Here is a 17,611-nt window from a genome sequence, read left to right as displayed (position 1 = left end):
TGCATCAACATCTACGACCTTGTGTTTGTGGGTAAAACATGACAGAAATTCAGCCCATTATGCCATTCATCTATGTGAGTATTTGGACTTGATTTTTGGAAATCGATGCATTGCTAATGGTGTACCTATTGCACGGTCCCCCACATTCATTCAACCGATTTATCTCGCATTGATTCTATGGCAGCAATTCAAGGTCACTGTGAACAAAAAGCACACTGTTTCTGACCAGCAGCTCATGGCAAGAATTGCTACTGCTAATATCTGCAAAACTGCAGATACTTTGAAAATGTTCAGCAATCTCTGTGGCATTGATATTAGGCACAAACACCACAGTCAATGTTTACTAATTAATGTACTGTTAAATGCTGCCTAACAAAGCACTTTACATTATTTTCTTATTGCGACTTTGTTTCTATGTATTCTGTGGATGACAAGCTTAATCATATAGCGAAACACTTTACTACATGAATATGGTTCATACCATTGTATTCTGCCTTCATTTCAAGACTTCATGTAGAGTTTTAAAACACACTGTATTCACTGAAAACTTATATTAAATTGTTGAGTATTAAGTGAGTCTACATTAAAGTGCCTTTGGCTAAATAAAATATTCCTACGAATTGTAAATATTTTACAACCATCTTCTTTGGCAAGTATCTGAAATTTCTATTCCTTCATTTATTAAATGCTATACTTTTTCCACTAATGGAATTTATATTTTTAATAGCAGTATGTAAAATGTTTCTGGCAAGCTTCAGTTTTACAAGCAATCCTCTACATACTTTAAAATCCTTACTTTAGTATTGCCTGATAACAGAGCACATAACTCTTGATGATATAAGCATCATTACAAATTTTAAAACATTTCAATAAAACAGCATTGGAAGTTGGGAAGGCTTCTCTTTGTTTTTAACAAAACAGAAATTATTTGTATGAATTTCTGCAAAATTTGACTAATGGTGAATGAATATAAGGAAGGAAAAGAATAATAAAATACATTTCTAACACATACCTCACATTAAAGAGTTTATCATTTTCCCTTACCATTGCTACACAGTATATGTACAATGAAATTAGAACTCAGATAAATACATTACTTAAAACAAGTGATTTCCAAGAACCTTCAGTTTCAGAATATGATACAGAAAGCATATAAATCACACTCGATGAAAAATAACTGGTATATTATATTTAAATATGATTGTTTACACATACCTTTAAAAATAACTTATTTCTAATAAAAATGCTCACCTTTCATCTTATTCATGTGTGTTATTCTGAAAACTAATAAGCATAATGGAACAAAACAACAAATTATTATTTTAAAGCTTAAATAATTTTTATGTAGTTATATTTAGAAGATAGATAACGGGATTACACTACAAAAAGATAACAGAAATTTTCTTGTATCAATAAGAGATAGAAATGAATATTAGCAAAATAATTACAAACCTCATCAAAACTGGTAGAACATTTATCCTGTGTTGTTCCTGAATAACATGATTCTCAGTATCTAAGCTGAACAATACGACTTCAGATTTAAATGTCTTGTTATCCAAAATTCTGTAGAAATTATCTCTACAAGAAAGACACAAAAAATACAATCCAGCAAAATACTCTTTATAAATATATCTAAAATATGCAAATTATAAAACAAGAAGCTGTTGACACTTTTCATAGCATAATAATGATATTAGAACAGTACTTGTTTATTACAATAACAAAGAAGCAATACCTATTGAACAATTAATGAAAAAAATTATGTCATTTGTATCATAGATAAAATTTTTCCCCATGCATCAAAAGAATATCAAGTAATGATAAAAATTTAATGCCCTTGAATAACGCATTCATATTTTTAAAAAATCTTATTTAAACAACAAATAGGTAATTTGCCTTTAATAACAAAAATGAATTTTTTAACCCCCACCCCCCAAAAAAACATCTTTATCAGCAAGTTCTATTTATACAGTAAAGACAGCATGATTATTTTCAGCTGCTTCATATCAAAGCAAAATTTAGTTTATAAAATTAGGAATTTTCATAATTCCTGTTTACTTTTCATGTCATGGACATCAGTAGTACTCAAACAATATTCTACAGAATTCTGTGGTTCCAAGCAATATTTCTAAGGGTCTCACAAATCAAAACGAAAATTTGAAAGAATTTTTGAATTCCATGTGGATGACATAGCTGAACATGCAAAATAATTAAATAATATTTTCATTTCTATTGTTGTTGTCTTGTCCATGGATTTCATGGAGGAATGGCTCTCGGGCCCTTCAGTACCACAGTATGTTCTCCTAACCACTATACCGGTCTGGGTGGCTTTATTTCTATTCATATTGCTAAATAAAATAATATGAAATGAACCTGCTTTTATGAATATGATACCATTTAATCATTGTAAAAACAGAAAATTGGAGAACAACACGGAAGAACTATTTATCTATCTATGTGTTTGTAAGAGAAGCTATACATTTCTAAACAATTTAGGTCAAAAATTCATTTTCCAAATACAGCAAATACAGCAATTTAATAATGATAATGATATTAGAACAGCAAAATTCCAAATACAGCAAATACAGCAAAAATCAAAACAAAATGAAAAAGATTGGATACCAACTACAAAATGCATACACAAACAATATCAAAAGAACCAGATTTTGATATTCATTTAAAATAAAATGCGAGCAAAAAACTTACATAATGTTGTAATGCATATTAACTACATTAGGGAAAAGCGCTCAGTTTGTTTAATAAAAAAATTAAAATGAAGTAATGACTATGTATAGAATGCATGCAATATTCAGTTATTTAAATCATTTTTCAGCATTTAGTTTGAAAATGGTAGGTGTTTTACAAATATATTTGTAGTTTTTATATGCTTCTTCAGTCCATCAAAGTTCAGGTTTGAAAACCACTAATACAGATGTATACGTAAATATTTTTAATTGTTAAAAAATTCATTTTGGACACAAATTAAGTACTGCAGAGACACTGTTTGATATTTATTACATTTATTTAACTGAATTTTAAATAACAGACTGCAAGATTTAATTAAAAAAAATCTTTCAAATATATAAACTTACTTATATGGTACCAAATACTTGTAATTATATGTCATTAGGCAATCAAAAGAAAGCTTCTGAATATCTGGATCATGATAGCTGAGTAACTTAAAAAAAAAAAAAAAAAAAAAAAAAATATTAATGAATATTTTTTAAGCAACATCTTTAAGATACACCTATCACCTATAACAACCACAGATGAAAAAATACAACAAATGTTTTTACTTTACTTACTTCATTATACAATTTTTGTAGTTCTTCAGTCTTATAGATAGCTTTTGGATTTTTAAATTTTGCAAATACTGATAAAAGAGCAGCAAGAGTCCTGAGGAGAGAGGGGGAAAATAATATATAAACATACTAATTTTAATAAACTATATATAAATGATTATGAATTAATTATAATACTGATGATGAACACTTTATATTAAAAAAAACCTCAAATTTATACAAAGATTATTAAAGACACATCTTAAATATGTTATGATTACTTTATGCAGAATAAATTAAAAGCATAGGGAATCAGAAATGTCTCTAGATCCATTCTAGATTGCTAATTAATTACAGAGGAGCACTGCTTATATATTTTTCAAGGGACCATTCACAAATGATGAAAAAAGACATATAAACAAAACTTTACTTTAAACAATATGAAACATATACAGTCAAAAGTCATTAATTTGGACTCGTTGGGACTTAGGCGATTGCAGATTATCGATATTTCCAGATTATAGATCATCAGTTTAAATCTGGTAAGATGGCATGCAGAAATTATAAAATTAAAAATATTTTACAATTTCACCGTAATTTATGAAATAATATGAATTTTATGAATTTTAAACCGTAATTTATGAAATAAAGAACAATTATGATCTAAAGGGTATCAAAATTTGCAAGAAAAAAAAACTTAATATTTATTTGTTTACTTTATTAAACATTTCTTTCAATGTAAGGTGTTTAAGTTGCTTCGTTTTATGTGATAATACTTTCTCTTTAATTCTATAAACAGATATAATTTCTTCTTCAGTTACAAAGTTCCGCTGTTAAAGTCCTATAATTGCTGTGTCGAGAATACCGACTAATTTGTCAATCGAAATATTTTCGTTTTCAATAACCTCTGTATCACTTTCTTCTTTATCGGAAGCGAATTATAATGACGAGGAATTTGATTTAAATCATATCAAAGACGGAGTACATCGAGATGAAATACTACATTTAGTAAGGAATTATAAGCGAAATAAAATAAAAACATCTTCCCTGAAGATAAGGATAGTGCTGACAGATTAACTTCCAATTCATTGCGCGGCGCGACGTTTCGGCGTTTTCCCCCCAGGGCCGCAGAGCAGCGTGAAATTGATAAACAGATTTCAGAATGGTTTGAGAAACGAAGGATATGCCTTTATCCATTTTTTGCAGCAATTGCACTTTTTGCTTAATGGACTTCTAAACATACTTTTGCTTTGTAGATCCTTTACGTATTAGTAAATATATATCGGAAATTCTATTTGACATAATCAAAAGTTCAAGCTTACTTTTATAAAATTGCTCTAACAGTCTGCAAAAAATAATAAGCCGGATCCAATTCGAAGATTCAGGAACAATGCAATCTGCAACATTAACTGAATTAGATAATTTTAGCTTAGCTTACACCGTCCGTTATACATTAAACGCGCAAGCGTAAACGTATTACGCGCATGCGCACATGCATATTCGCAGCCGTAAAAGTCTTACGCGCATGCGTCAACCCGACACATGCGCAGACAGTTTGTAGCTTTGAGGTCCGGATTATAGATCATTCCGGATTATGGGCGTCCGAATTAACAACTTTTGACTGTATATACATATATATATTGGCTGCACAATTTTGATACAACTAAAGTACTACTGATATTACAGAATTTTACTATCCTACTTTCCATTTGTTTATAAAAGATGAACATTTTTAAATGAATTTAAAATTAATATTTTAAACAACTAAACAATTTTTTTTTTTTTTTTGTAATGAAAACTTAAACTCAGTGGTGCAAACAGATCTAATGGGCCAAGGCCTGCAGTGCCCCGAAATCTGCTTTCTTGACTGTGGGCCCTGGGGTGCGTAAGCATATGCCCTGAACAAGTGGTCAGCTTGTCGCAGGACCCCCCCCCCCCCCGGGTCTGGAAATCAAGGGATGATAGGCTGAGTCGACCTTGCCTAGCCCAGGGTTCGAACCCCGGGCCTGTGGTGCTGCTGCACCATGCCACAGCCACTGGGCCACCGAGCCTCTTTTTTGTAATATCTTAAAAATTATATTAAAAGAAATTTAATATTTTTTAAATCATAAGAATGCAAATTTCTCTATGTAATTATGTAAAATCAGTTAAAAAAGTCATAACTTTATTTGAGTTATTGTCTTGAATAAGTATCCTCCCTTTTTTTTTTTCCAAAGAGCATTTTTTGCATATTTTTAACTATAAAGAAAAAAATCTCTAATTGTCATCTGATGTGTCTTTTGATTTTGAATCTTAAGCAAAGTGCTATGAATCGAATTCAGTTCTTGAAATGTTTTCTCACTTGTTTATTACACACACAGAAATTTCTGAGGATCTCAATGGAGTAGATAGCATTTTGAAAAGAAAGTTGGAATTATATCTTTATTATTTTCTTCTTCATCTGGTAAGATTTTTCAATCAGTTTTGTAACTGTATATAAGTATGACATCATTACATTGGCACCACAGTTTACATATTCCTCAAACTGAGATGTTTAATATCAGTAGTTTCCAATATTCTTCATCCATAATCACAGTTTTATCATCATTTTCCTCGTCAACACTTTCATTTGGGTTTGAAAATCCCATTTGATAAAGCAATTTTTAATTGTTTGTGATTTTACTTGAATCCAGGCAAGCAAAATCATATTCATAGTCTCAAGAATATTATTTTTTTTTCTGTTTATTTCCTGTAATTGTATTTTGAAGGGCTATTTGAATCACCCTTTGCCTGTTTTCAAATCAATTCAAGTTTTCAAATTCTAAATGACACTCAGATTTAAAGGATATACTACACTAGGGCAATTTGCTGGGAAGAAAAGAACTTTCCCATTTTGCAAGAAATCTGTCATTTGAGAATGGGCAGCACAAAGATCCATAAAAAGTAAAGTTTATTGTTTAGTCTTCTCATAGCTTCATTTATTTTCTTGAGCTATTCTGTAAAAATGTCCATATTCATCCATGCTTTGTTATTTCCTTTATAGTCTAATGGCAGAGTTTTAACATTTTTGAAGCACCCTGGTTTTTGTGACTATAACTATCCTATAACTATCTTTTGCATACCATCAGCATTTGTACACAGTAAAGTAGTGAAATGTTCTGTATTTCTACAGTACAATGAGAGTTCTTTACTTGCAGTAATGCTGTTATCACATCTATAGACGCGTGCACTTACTCGGGACAATTCCGAGAAACGAGATTCTAGTAGCACGGCTTTAAGCGCCAGGCTTCTGAGAAATGTTTCGTCTAGCTAGTAGGAACGTGTCCCGGCTACAAGCAACATTTTAAAACTTTTCCCAAAATGTTCCGGCTGGAGACGTGTTCCTCGAACGTTCAACTAATCAGACGAAAGGTCAGCTTCTGAAGGATCACGGGTAACTTTCAATATGGCGATGGCTCTCACTGTGAAGTGATGGACGGTGGAAATAGAGGCCGATTTAATTATTGCTGTTTTGTTGTAATACAACTACCTGAGTCATTTTTTAAATGTGTATATATTCATTAAATATATAATCGTGGAAATTTCAGAGTTGACAGTATTTTACGACGTTCTTGCATTTCGGATTTGTTTACAAATTGTTCGTAGCCAAAAGTTCGCCAAATTTGTCGTATTTCATGCTGATCGTGTATTATAACACTGTTATATAATAGAATTTTATTTCTTAAATTTAAGTTGAATAATTTTTTAAAATTTGTTTGTATATGTGCAGCTTTTCTCCTAATTACTTACCTTTTAAATTGTTAACTGCATAATCAGTGACACATTGTAAACAGCATAAAAGATGCATAAAAAAGAAAAGCATAGCTTATGTAATAATGAGAATACTATTATTTTCATGTTATTAATGAAATACTTTTTGAATTATAAATACATTAGAAACTATACTTTTATTGTAAATGCTACATATTGAAACATTGAAAATTTATGGATTTATTATTATGCATGATGAAAAACATTTGTATATACATTCATTAATATAAATCTTATTCATTACATTAATACTAATAAATATATATTAACAACTTCTAAAACATCACATCTCTCTATCTGTATGTAAATATATGACTTATTAGATGTGTATATATATATATGTATGTATGAATACAAAAATGAACATTGCCAAGAAGTTTATTTGAAGTTACTTTTAATTCAGATAACGATTATGTAATTGGCAGCAACTATAGTTATCAGTTCTTTGCAAATTATTATGGGTATGTAATAATCAGTTGAAAAATAATTGATGAGTATTTGAGTACTAAAGAGTGTACACATTTTGTTATTGGGTTAATTCATAATTATAGCATACGTATGATCTACGTAATAAAAACATGACTAATAAATAATAAGAAATGTAACAGCTGTGCATTTATAACATTTGATTAATTAAAACAGCGCACAACTGATTATCACCTTCATGTCTGTTTACATAATGAATTGCACTTTCCAATCAAGTGCACAGGCCTACTAGTGGCCGAAGCGTCGTTGAACACTGGTAGTTCTGTCTCAGGTTAGAATGCCGCGAACGGGCTGGCTACATGACGTTTCTTTGGTTTGTCCCATTTGTAACTGGTATATGAGCCAGTTTTAAAAAATCTTCTACAAAGGGATCCCTCCTGTTGTTATCCCTCGAGGCTTTGCGGTAATCACATAAAACCAACTGAGCCCACCAGCAGCCGAGCGGTAAAGTCGCTGAACACTGGTAGTTCGGTCCGAGGTTCGAATCCCGCGAATGGGCTGGCTGCATGGACGCTTTCGTGGTTTTCCCCATGTGTAACATGTATACGAGCCAGTTTCCCTTAGAAAGTCTTCCCCGAAGGCATCCCTTCCCTTAGGCAGATAGCCCTAGTGTGCTTTGCTGTAATCTCAATAAACCAAACCATAAAACAAACTCATGATGTGAACACCTAATTTCTAGAGTTGGTATAATTAATGTGTTTTAGGTATATTACTGAGTGTTCTATGGGACAGTAAACAACTCGAACATGTTTTGATTGCTCGTGTATTCATATGCTTTATTTGATCTTCATTTTGCTGAATAGTATCTGCTGGCTGTGAGGAGGTAAATATCAGCCATATAGATTTTTGTCATTTGAATGGACAGAACAGTAATTATGAGCCATAAAGTTAGTCAGAAAATGCTTTCACCAGGTCACAAATTTTCCAGTCAGCCATCAAATTTTCATTGAAATGCAGACAACAGAAAATACACATAAGCGATGTGTGATGAATAGACTTATCCAGCACATGTTTTTAAACTATTCTTAGTGTATACAGAATTTGGCTATTACTGATGTAATTGATTGCTATAACCAGAAGTGTGTTTATCTGTTACATGAAGTGCCAGAGTGGAGATCAAAGTGATTAACTTGATAGCAATCACCTTTCTATTATCTTCCATTACTAACAATAAAGTTTAAAACGAAAAGCGTGTGAGCGATACAAAACAACACGAAGAAGCGAATATCACTTGAAAGGAAACGTCACTTTCGCCAATCTGAGCGATAACTGATTCTTGCTTGGCTTTCAGCCTGTTTGCCAAGTGAAGATGGTAACCCTATTTCGCCAAAGGCCGTTTCTCAGAACTGTTGCTACAAACGTTTTGTCCCGGCAACAAACAGCTAATGTGATAACGCTTTAAGATGTTATGCTTAGTACCATGACAATAGTCACTTTTGAAAGCTAGAACTCTTGCAGGTGTAAGTTTAAAGAAAATACTAATTTCATCATCATTAAAAATGTCTTTTAATTTCTATCCATCTAATTTGGTGGATGAATTCTTGAACCACTCTTCAACCAACTCATCAGGAATGCTTTTCGATTCTACATTTATTATGTGACATGAGATTCCATGCTGCAGTTTAAATTTATGCAGCCATCCAGTCAAGAAGCAAGCTTACTTAACATTCAATCAAAGTACTATTTCTTTTCACTTAACATGGGTTCATTCACTGGAATATTGGATGCACAGCACTAAATGAAAAATTTTAGTAAAATGGTTTTGACCTAAGGAGACTTAATTAAGACATCTTGAACACGTAATTTCTTTGAAGTGAACTTTTCTGCTTTTTTTTCAACTTTTTTCTATCAAAAATAAGCATTTTTAGTGTTGTCACAGGAATATTCAGTTTCTTTGTTAACTTGACTTTCACCAAATCAGTATTCTTATCAAATTCTTTTAAGATTTGAATTTTATCTTTTAATGTGAGTGCCTTTTGCTTTTGTGACATTTTGTATCAGTTACCGTATATACCCGCGTATAAGTCGAGATATTTTGGACAAAAAAAAAAGACTTCAAAGTGGGGGGGGGGTCGACTTATACGCGGGGCCATAAAAAATTAAAAGAATCGGAAGTTCAAAAATTTCTTTATATAAATGCAGTTGTTTTCTTCCCGCACTCAAATTGGACAACTTATGAAATAAGTCACTTACTTGAAGTAATTTCATGATTTAAATTATGTGACGAACTAATCACAGAGTTTCATACGTTAACTAGAGTAAGTTTCGATTAAACCAAAGAATTTTCGGCCCCCGAACAACTGATCAATATCGAGCAATAAAAACATTTCGCCAACACGCCAAGAAAAGAGAAATGCAGATAATTTTTACGTACGTATAAATCTTTATAAGCAGTAAGCTTCGTCCATTGATCATTTTTAAAAGAAAAACTTTACCGAAAAACGTTGTGTTTCCATTAGGTGTGCTAGTTCGCGCCCATGAAAAGGGATGGATGGATGCTGACGGAACAGTCGATTGGCTAAAAATGTGTGGGATAAAAGACCGGGAGCAGCTTTCAAAAAACCTTCTCTTTTAGTATACGATTCTTTTCGTGGACACTTTTCTGAAGAAGTGACAAAACACCTAAAAACGACTGTGGCCGTAATTCTGGGAGGATTGACATCCGTCATTCAACCCCTAGATGTCTGCCTCAATACGCCCTTCAAAGTAAATGTTAGAAAATATTGGGCAGAGTGGATTAGTTCCGCTCGACCAACATTTACAAAAGGAGGCAACATTAAAAAGCCCGATATTACATTAATTGCTCAGTGGATTAAAGATGCTTGGAACGAAATACCCTCTGAAATGATTATAAAATCATTTAAAAAAATGTTGTATTAGCAACGAACTAGACGGCACGGAAGATGATACTGTTTTTGAAAGTGAAAATGACGACGAAGGCTCTAGTAGTGATTGTAACAATACGGAGCCAATGACGACAGAAGAGTTCTATGAAATGTTTGGCGAATCTGACCATGAATCGGACGTTGAAGGATTTTGATTTTGTTTATTTACCAAGGTATTTTTTATCATATATTTACTTTTTTTTTCTCAGATAATTCTGAATAAATGCAGTACTTAAACAATTTTTTCGAAGTTTCTCAATCGATTTAGGAAGTGTGGGGGGGGGGGTCGACTTATACGCGGTATCGACTTATATGCGGGTGTATACGGTAATTTCGCTTCATCTAGTTTACTTAACAAATGTCCTGTTCAAATAATAATAATAATAATAATAATGTCTATTTTTTCTTTGAAATATTCCCTCAATTCATGAACTGATTTTTCAACTACTGTACCAAACTGTGAAATATTACGCCCTTGTTTTCTTCTCTTATCCCCATTTCTGACAGAAATACTTGAATGGCGGGACTGCAAAATGCAAAACCAATGCAGTAAGTCAAACAAAAGTGTCTTATAACCCCAAGTTATGTAACATATAAAAGAAATATTTTACTATTAAAATAGATAGGACTGAATTGGGACCAAGGGAAATGAACTGGGAAATGACGTACAAATGCAAAAGATGTATAAACATTGCTTCCCTCTATAATATTTATTTTTAGTATAATATTACTGTTAGATTAAAATTTGTCAAATTCTAAATTTTTAATGCAAGAAAAAAATATAACCTTAATCAATTAATTCAAAATTACTTAATAAGTGGCTAGGTTCCTATGTTCTGTTTCAAGTTAAAGAAAAATTTAGATAGCTAAATCTTACTTCTTCCAATATGAAAGGCTGGGTGTTTCAATATTTTTGAACAAACCATCACTGATGTTTGTAAACTTTTTTTTAAAACAATGCTAAGCAAACTTTCATCTTCCATTTATTTAAATGCAAGCAGTCACCACACTGCATATAACTGTGAAATTTTAGCAGTGAATTGTGTGAAATTTAGCTGAAATGTGAAATTTTAGCAGAAGGCACACCAAGAATTTGAACAGTGAAATTATTTTATAATTGAGGATGGAAGATAAATCATTTCTAGAGCTTAGACAAGGGCTCAGAGCATGGCTCAGCATTTAAATAAATTAAATTTATATTTTCAAGGACACAATTTAGAAGAATTTGGTTTGTGGTTTTTCTTACTTTTCATCAAACTTAAAACTGCATAGAAAACGTCATGAGGATGAATGAGAATTTTAACATGAAAGTTAGGGAATAACTGGATAATTCACTGAGGAATTTTCTCAGTGTTACATGCAATAGATTCATCACCTAAAGAAAGGCAATAACGCTAGTGACTTAAATACTGAAAACAGTTAAATAATCTAAGCTATCAAAAGGAAAAAAATGAAATAAATATCCAAATTATTTCTAGGAAATTCAATGGATTTTTTACATTTCTCATTCAATGATATACACTGAAGAGGCAAAACATTATGACCACCCACTCAAAAATACATGAATGCCACAAATTCTTGGTAGATGACTAGAGACAGGTTGTACCAAATGTCTAAGCAGCGGTAACACAAAGTCGTGATATTCTGACATGCTGATGCTTTGAGCTCTGAGCTGCTGCTCCATGACATCCCAAATATGCTCTATTGTGTTTAGATCTGGCAAGTTAGGTGGCCAGGACATTAATTGGAATTCATCCTTATGCTTCTCAAACCACTCCAACACAATTCCAGCCTTGTGATATGGAGCATTGTCCTGCTGGAAGATTCTAATTCCATTGGGAAAAGAGACACCATGTAAGGGTGCAAATGATCTGTAAAATTATGTTTAAATACTCCACAACTTTCATGGTTCTGTTCTACCACAACTAAGGATCCCAGAGCCACCCATGAGAACATAATTGTGCATGACCTGCTGTATGGAGAAGGGAGCAACTGTTTGCTGGAAGAAGGCATACCCTGATATGACCACCAATGTGATGAATGAGAAATCAGATTCATCTGACCAGGCAACTAACTGTCTTCCACTTATCCATCATCCAGTCTCGATACCACCTGGTGATGGCACAGCCCAAATGATTACCTTGGAAAGGCATAAATCTGATGCAAGAATCGCAGTTATCAACAGGATAATTTTTCCCCCTGGTCATGGGTTAAGTCAGAGATTTAAATGAATTTGATAAGGACTAATCATCATGATCTACTGCCTTAGAAGGGGCATTTTGGAAATGGCCAAGCTAATGGCTATTCTTGCGCTGCTATAATTAAAATCTATGTAAAGTGTATGTAATTAATCTATGCAAAGTGATTTACTGAGAGCGAAACTAGCAGTACACACCAGGATATTGCCAATTCATATCTTATCAAAAGTCGTGGTCATGAAAAGCAGTCATGTCTGGTAAAACATAAGCAACACCATTCCATAGCTCAGTTGAAAACTGATTTTCTTATAGGGTGAAAAAGAAATGTATTAGAGCATGCAGTTCAGCAGATATTGCTTATATATGAGACTCCATTCCTAACCCAACAAAGTTCCACTGCTGAATAAAATCATCCTGTTTACACTTACTGTAGGAACATGAGCATCACTAGATCAGTAAACAGTGCACATGTGTTACTTAGTCAGATAAATCCTGATTTTTTTTTGGGGGGGGGTTGGCATCATATCATTGGCAGTGTCAAAATTTGTCAGTTGGCTGGGGAACAACTACTGGACCAGTGTAAGATGTATATAACTAATCTGATGGTGGCTAAATTATGTTGTGGCATACATTTTGATGATCAGTCTTAGGCAATATTGTATTGGTCTTAGACCCTACTGTTGTAATGAAAGCTGTGGAAAACAAGAATGCTGTTGTGGGTCATTTAATACACATTCCTGGTGCCTGTTTTTGTAAATGGTTTTAGCAGGACAATGCTCCTGCCATAAGGTCAGGATTGGGTCCACATAGTTTCAGAAGTAGGCCTCAGATTTCAGACTACTTTTTTGATTGTGAATTTTCAGGATTAGTCAAACTGAGCATCTGTGTTACAACATGGGGTGCTTTCTCCAAGCTTATGATCCACCACTGTGTAATTTACTATCATATCTGAACATTTGGCATTCTTTGTCTGTGGATACATACCAGAAGCTTAGTGGGTCCATGCCCACATGTATTAAAACTGCTGAGCAAGCTCAAGGTGAACCAGTAAGGTTTTACATAGTAGGTTATAATGTCTTTGATTTTTACAAATGTTATTTCACTGAATAAAGAAATGGCTTAGTCACTACCAATATTATTAACATTTCCTCAATATATAAAGCTTTATACACATTGATTTTTTATGGCATATTAATACATATTTTATTTTTAATTTGCTATTAAAATGCATATTAAAAATACTGAATAAGCTAATTTAATAAGTACATAGTCAAAGAAAAAATAATGATATATTTGTTGATAGGGAAAATCAAAATAAAATAGCCAATAAGTAAAGAGTAAGTTCATGCAAAATGATTTAGCTAAATCCCATTTGCACATGAATATAAAACAATTCTTGAAATTGAAATTTTAAAATCTAACCATCTTATACATGACCAACAAATTGAAAACCATAACCATCATATATGCAACTTATATTAAAATAGTTTTTTACTCAAATCTCAATACATTAGAAAAAAACTATATTTAAGGACAAATCATCAAAATGTTTTTCTCGTTGTTCAATATATCAAGCTTACATACGTCAGTTGTTACCTCACAAGCTGCCTTGTAAAGTAATTTAAAAATTTTAAGGTCATCTTACATGTGATTCATCTTGTATTCAAGTTAATATGGCAACTGGCCTGAACATAAGACAGCCTTACATGTATGTCTCATATTTAGGTCAAACTGACAACAAAATTGTTGTTTCCATAATCAGAAAATATATCAGAAACATACAAAATAAGGCTTCCCTTCTTTCCTAAAGTAACATAGACTAATGTTAGACTAAAAATGACAAATTTACCTAGGCTTTCAAAATTAATAAAATTACTTATTTAAAAAATTTAACAAGATAATCTTCATTTCCTAAAACAAATATAAAAAAGTACTTAATATAAAAGAAATTTACTTAGCCACATGACGCTTTCTTTTAGCAGAGGTTTTAGTCATCTTTGTTTGGGGAACTTGAACTATTTCTTCTTCTTCTTCTTCATTCTCAACTTCAGATTCAGATTCCTCATTTCCATCTGAATCAGATTCTCCTTCTTCATTATTGGCATCTATCATATCTATCGATTCATCATTATCTAATGTATCATTTAGGAGTCCTTTTTCACTTTCAGATTTTCTACATAAACAAAAAATTACAATACATATTTATTAACTATTATTATGTAATAAAACAGTCAAATAATAGATACATAACTTATCTTGCCAACAACACAGCTTGGTTGTTGACTCATGAAACTTAAAATAGTTGGCATAGTTAGAATTATAGTTTGGTTCAACACAATATGCAGACTAAACTAGAGCACAAAATAATTCAAATTCGAATTTTTAATTTTAGTGAAATAAACCAATCCTAATTCCCAGATATTTCAATTAACTCTCTTAAAGTATGCATAATAATTTTTAATACTTTAAAATGAAACTAAGTTTTCAGTGTCACACAAAACATTAAAAAAATAGAATTAAATCAGCTGGAAGTACTGTCCGAAATCCGGATATCCATTATCTGGAATGATCTAAAATCCAGACCTCTAAGCCACAAACATTTTCTTTTTTATTTATGCTTTATGCATGCGCATTTGATTTTTTCTTCCATAATAAGACGTGAAGATTTTCATTTAAAAATTCCGATTCTTAATTTCACTTAGGCACTAAATAAAATACCTCGTTATGGAAAAACAATCTCGTAAGCATAAAATTGTGAGCTTAATAATTTGGCTTCATAGCTGAGTATCTACTTGGCATACATCTCAAACCGAAGCATTCACCTATTTTATAGCCCTGACGCCGACCTGGCGAGTCGTTATTTATTATATTTTGCTTTCCTCATCACACGTTTATCAATACATGACAGCTTCAGTAATAACTCATGCTGTGATGTCTAAACTTAGTAATTGAATAACAAGAGTATGGCAACCTTTTATGCTAACATTATATACTTGGCGATGATTATAGGCTTTTAAATGCTCTAAGAAATGTTGACGAGGAAAAATTCAACAAAAATTTCTTTTCATGTGCTAAAAATAGATTTTGTTAATGAAACTCATAGGCCAAAAGATTACATTTATTGCTATTTTAATTTAGAATAACTGATATGTTATTCACCATAAACCCAGAAGCGGTGGCAGAATATGTCGGCATTGGAAGGCAGAATTTAGGGAAGACGAAATTTTTGGAATTTGGGGAAGCACCGAGCAGCAAAATTAAGGGATGAGAAGTTTTTTATGATTTAGGGAAAGCATTGGGAGGCAAAGTTTAGGTGCGGTGAAAATTTTGAATTTAGGACGGCAATTTGTAGCAGAACTTAGGACTGTAGAGACTGCATCAGGCGGTATTTAGCGCCGGCCCCAGATAAAGCATTATATGGGAGTTTACTTATTCTAGACTCAGATTAATTTTAAGCATGTGCAATAAATAAATGTAGGTATAGTAAATAACTAAACTAATACAATTCAGGCTTAATTCAGAATGCAATAGGAGCAAGGCAAAATTTAACGAAACAACTTGGCTTTCGTTGTCAATCTTGTGATACACAGCCAGTAATGTATAACGGACGCTATTAAGCTAGGATAAAATTATCTTTACTGATTCTAAGGCATTTCAGTTTATCTAGTGGACTGCACTGCTCCCTAATCTTCTAGTTTGATCCAGCTTATTATTTTTTGCAGACTGTTATTATTATGGCAATTTTATAAAAACTGAGCTTGAACTTTCAATTATGTCGAAAAGAGTTTCCAATTCTGGAGCTGCTAAAGGATCTACAAAGCGAAATTATGTCCATTAAACAAAAAGTGGAATTGCTTCAAAAAATGGATAAAGGCATATCCAAGGAGTATGGCATTGGAAAGTCAACTGTATATGACATAAGAAAAACAAAAAAGGAACTTTTTGAATTTTTTGTGGAAGCAACTTACATGAAAAGAAATGTTTAATAAAGTAAACAAATAATAATTGGACGTTTTTTTGTAAATTTTGATACTCTTTAGACCATAATTGTTCTTTATTTCATAAATTATGATTTCATATTTTTAATTGTATAATTTCTGCATGCCATCTTACCAGATTTAAATTAATGATGTAATATCTGGAAAAATACCAAATCCGGAATCGCCAAAGTCCCGACCAGTACAGATTTCGGACTTATTGTATTGTATTAAGATTAACAAATGCAATGGCAAACTTAATCTGGCATTAAAGGAGAAAAATTTTTTTAAGTGTGATTATGGAAAGCTGGCTTTTTTACCTAGCTTATTCATGTGTTTGCAATTCAGATTATAAGTTAAATTTTTTCAGCTTTCTTACATTAAAAATTTAGCCATCTTAAGAAAGTTAACACTTCATACATTTCTCCTATTTTAATGATAAAATCATCAGAATATTCCAAAAGAATATGAAACAAGATCTCTTCAACAGTATGAATTGAGGTCTCAACATCTAATTGTTTAGGCTCTTATAGAAGTCTTTTTTCAAATTAATAAAAGAAAGTTTCTTTAAGATGACTATTTACAGTTTCAGATAACATCTGGCTTCTATAGAGAACATGGCTATTATGCAATTAATACTATTATTTAGCTATTGTCTTCGAAATATTAAATCACTTTGAGAAGTGGTTATTTTAGGGAGACAGTCACTATTAGAGATTTCATTGCAATAACAATGACCTCTAAAAATTATTGAAACCAATTTTCAAAATGCAAGTTTATGAGATCCTACACTGAAATTTCTCAATGACAACTATAAGCAGCTCAGACAATTATAGTCTTTTGTGGAAGCAAATGCCTTAGACAACATGATTATTAAAGATGTGAAAATATTGCTATTTATTTATTTTCTTAAAAATATTGGCCACTTTCAGAGGTGGCCATTAAGAGACAGTTCACAGTTTATGTAATACCTGGATTGGACATATTTAAGTTCA

The 17,611-nt window shown here is 32.0% G+C and overlaps 1 protein-coding gene across 1 annotated transcript in view; it reads right to left on the bottom strand.

Moving 5' to 3' along the window:
* Positions 1-17,611, bottom strand: part of LOC118185793 (small subunit processome component 20 homolog) — a 219,401-nt gene that overhangs the window by 136,951 nt on the left and 64,839 nt on the right. Inside the window, exons 22-25 of the mRNA XM_085821737.1 lie at positions 14,594-14,812; positions 3,306-3,396; positions 3,093-3,178; positions 1,453-1,578 (exon numbers count right to left, since the gene is read on the bottom strand). Of these exons, the coding sequence (XP_085677863.1) occupies positions 1,453-1,578; positions 3,093-3,178; positions 3,306-3,396; positions 14,594-14,812 (522 nt within the window). The remainder of the gene's footprint in view (positions 1-1,452; positions 1,579-3,092; positions 3,179-3,305; positions 3,397-14,593; positions 14,813-17,611) is intronic.

Source organism: Stegodyphus dumicola, chromosome 8, assembly GCF_044657685.1.
Source record: "Stegodyphus dumicola isolate Sdum_Otavi_A_Nest chromosome 8, ASM4465768v1".
In the NCBI taxonomy this organism is placed as follows: Eukaryota; Metazoa; Arthropoda; class Arachnida; order Araneae; family Eresidae; genus Stegodyphus; species Stegodyphus dumicola.
This window is presented reverse-complemented; position numbering and strand designations above follow the sequence as displayed.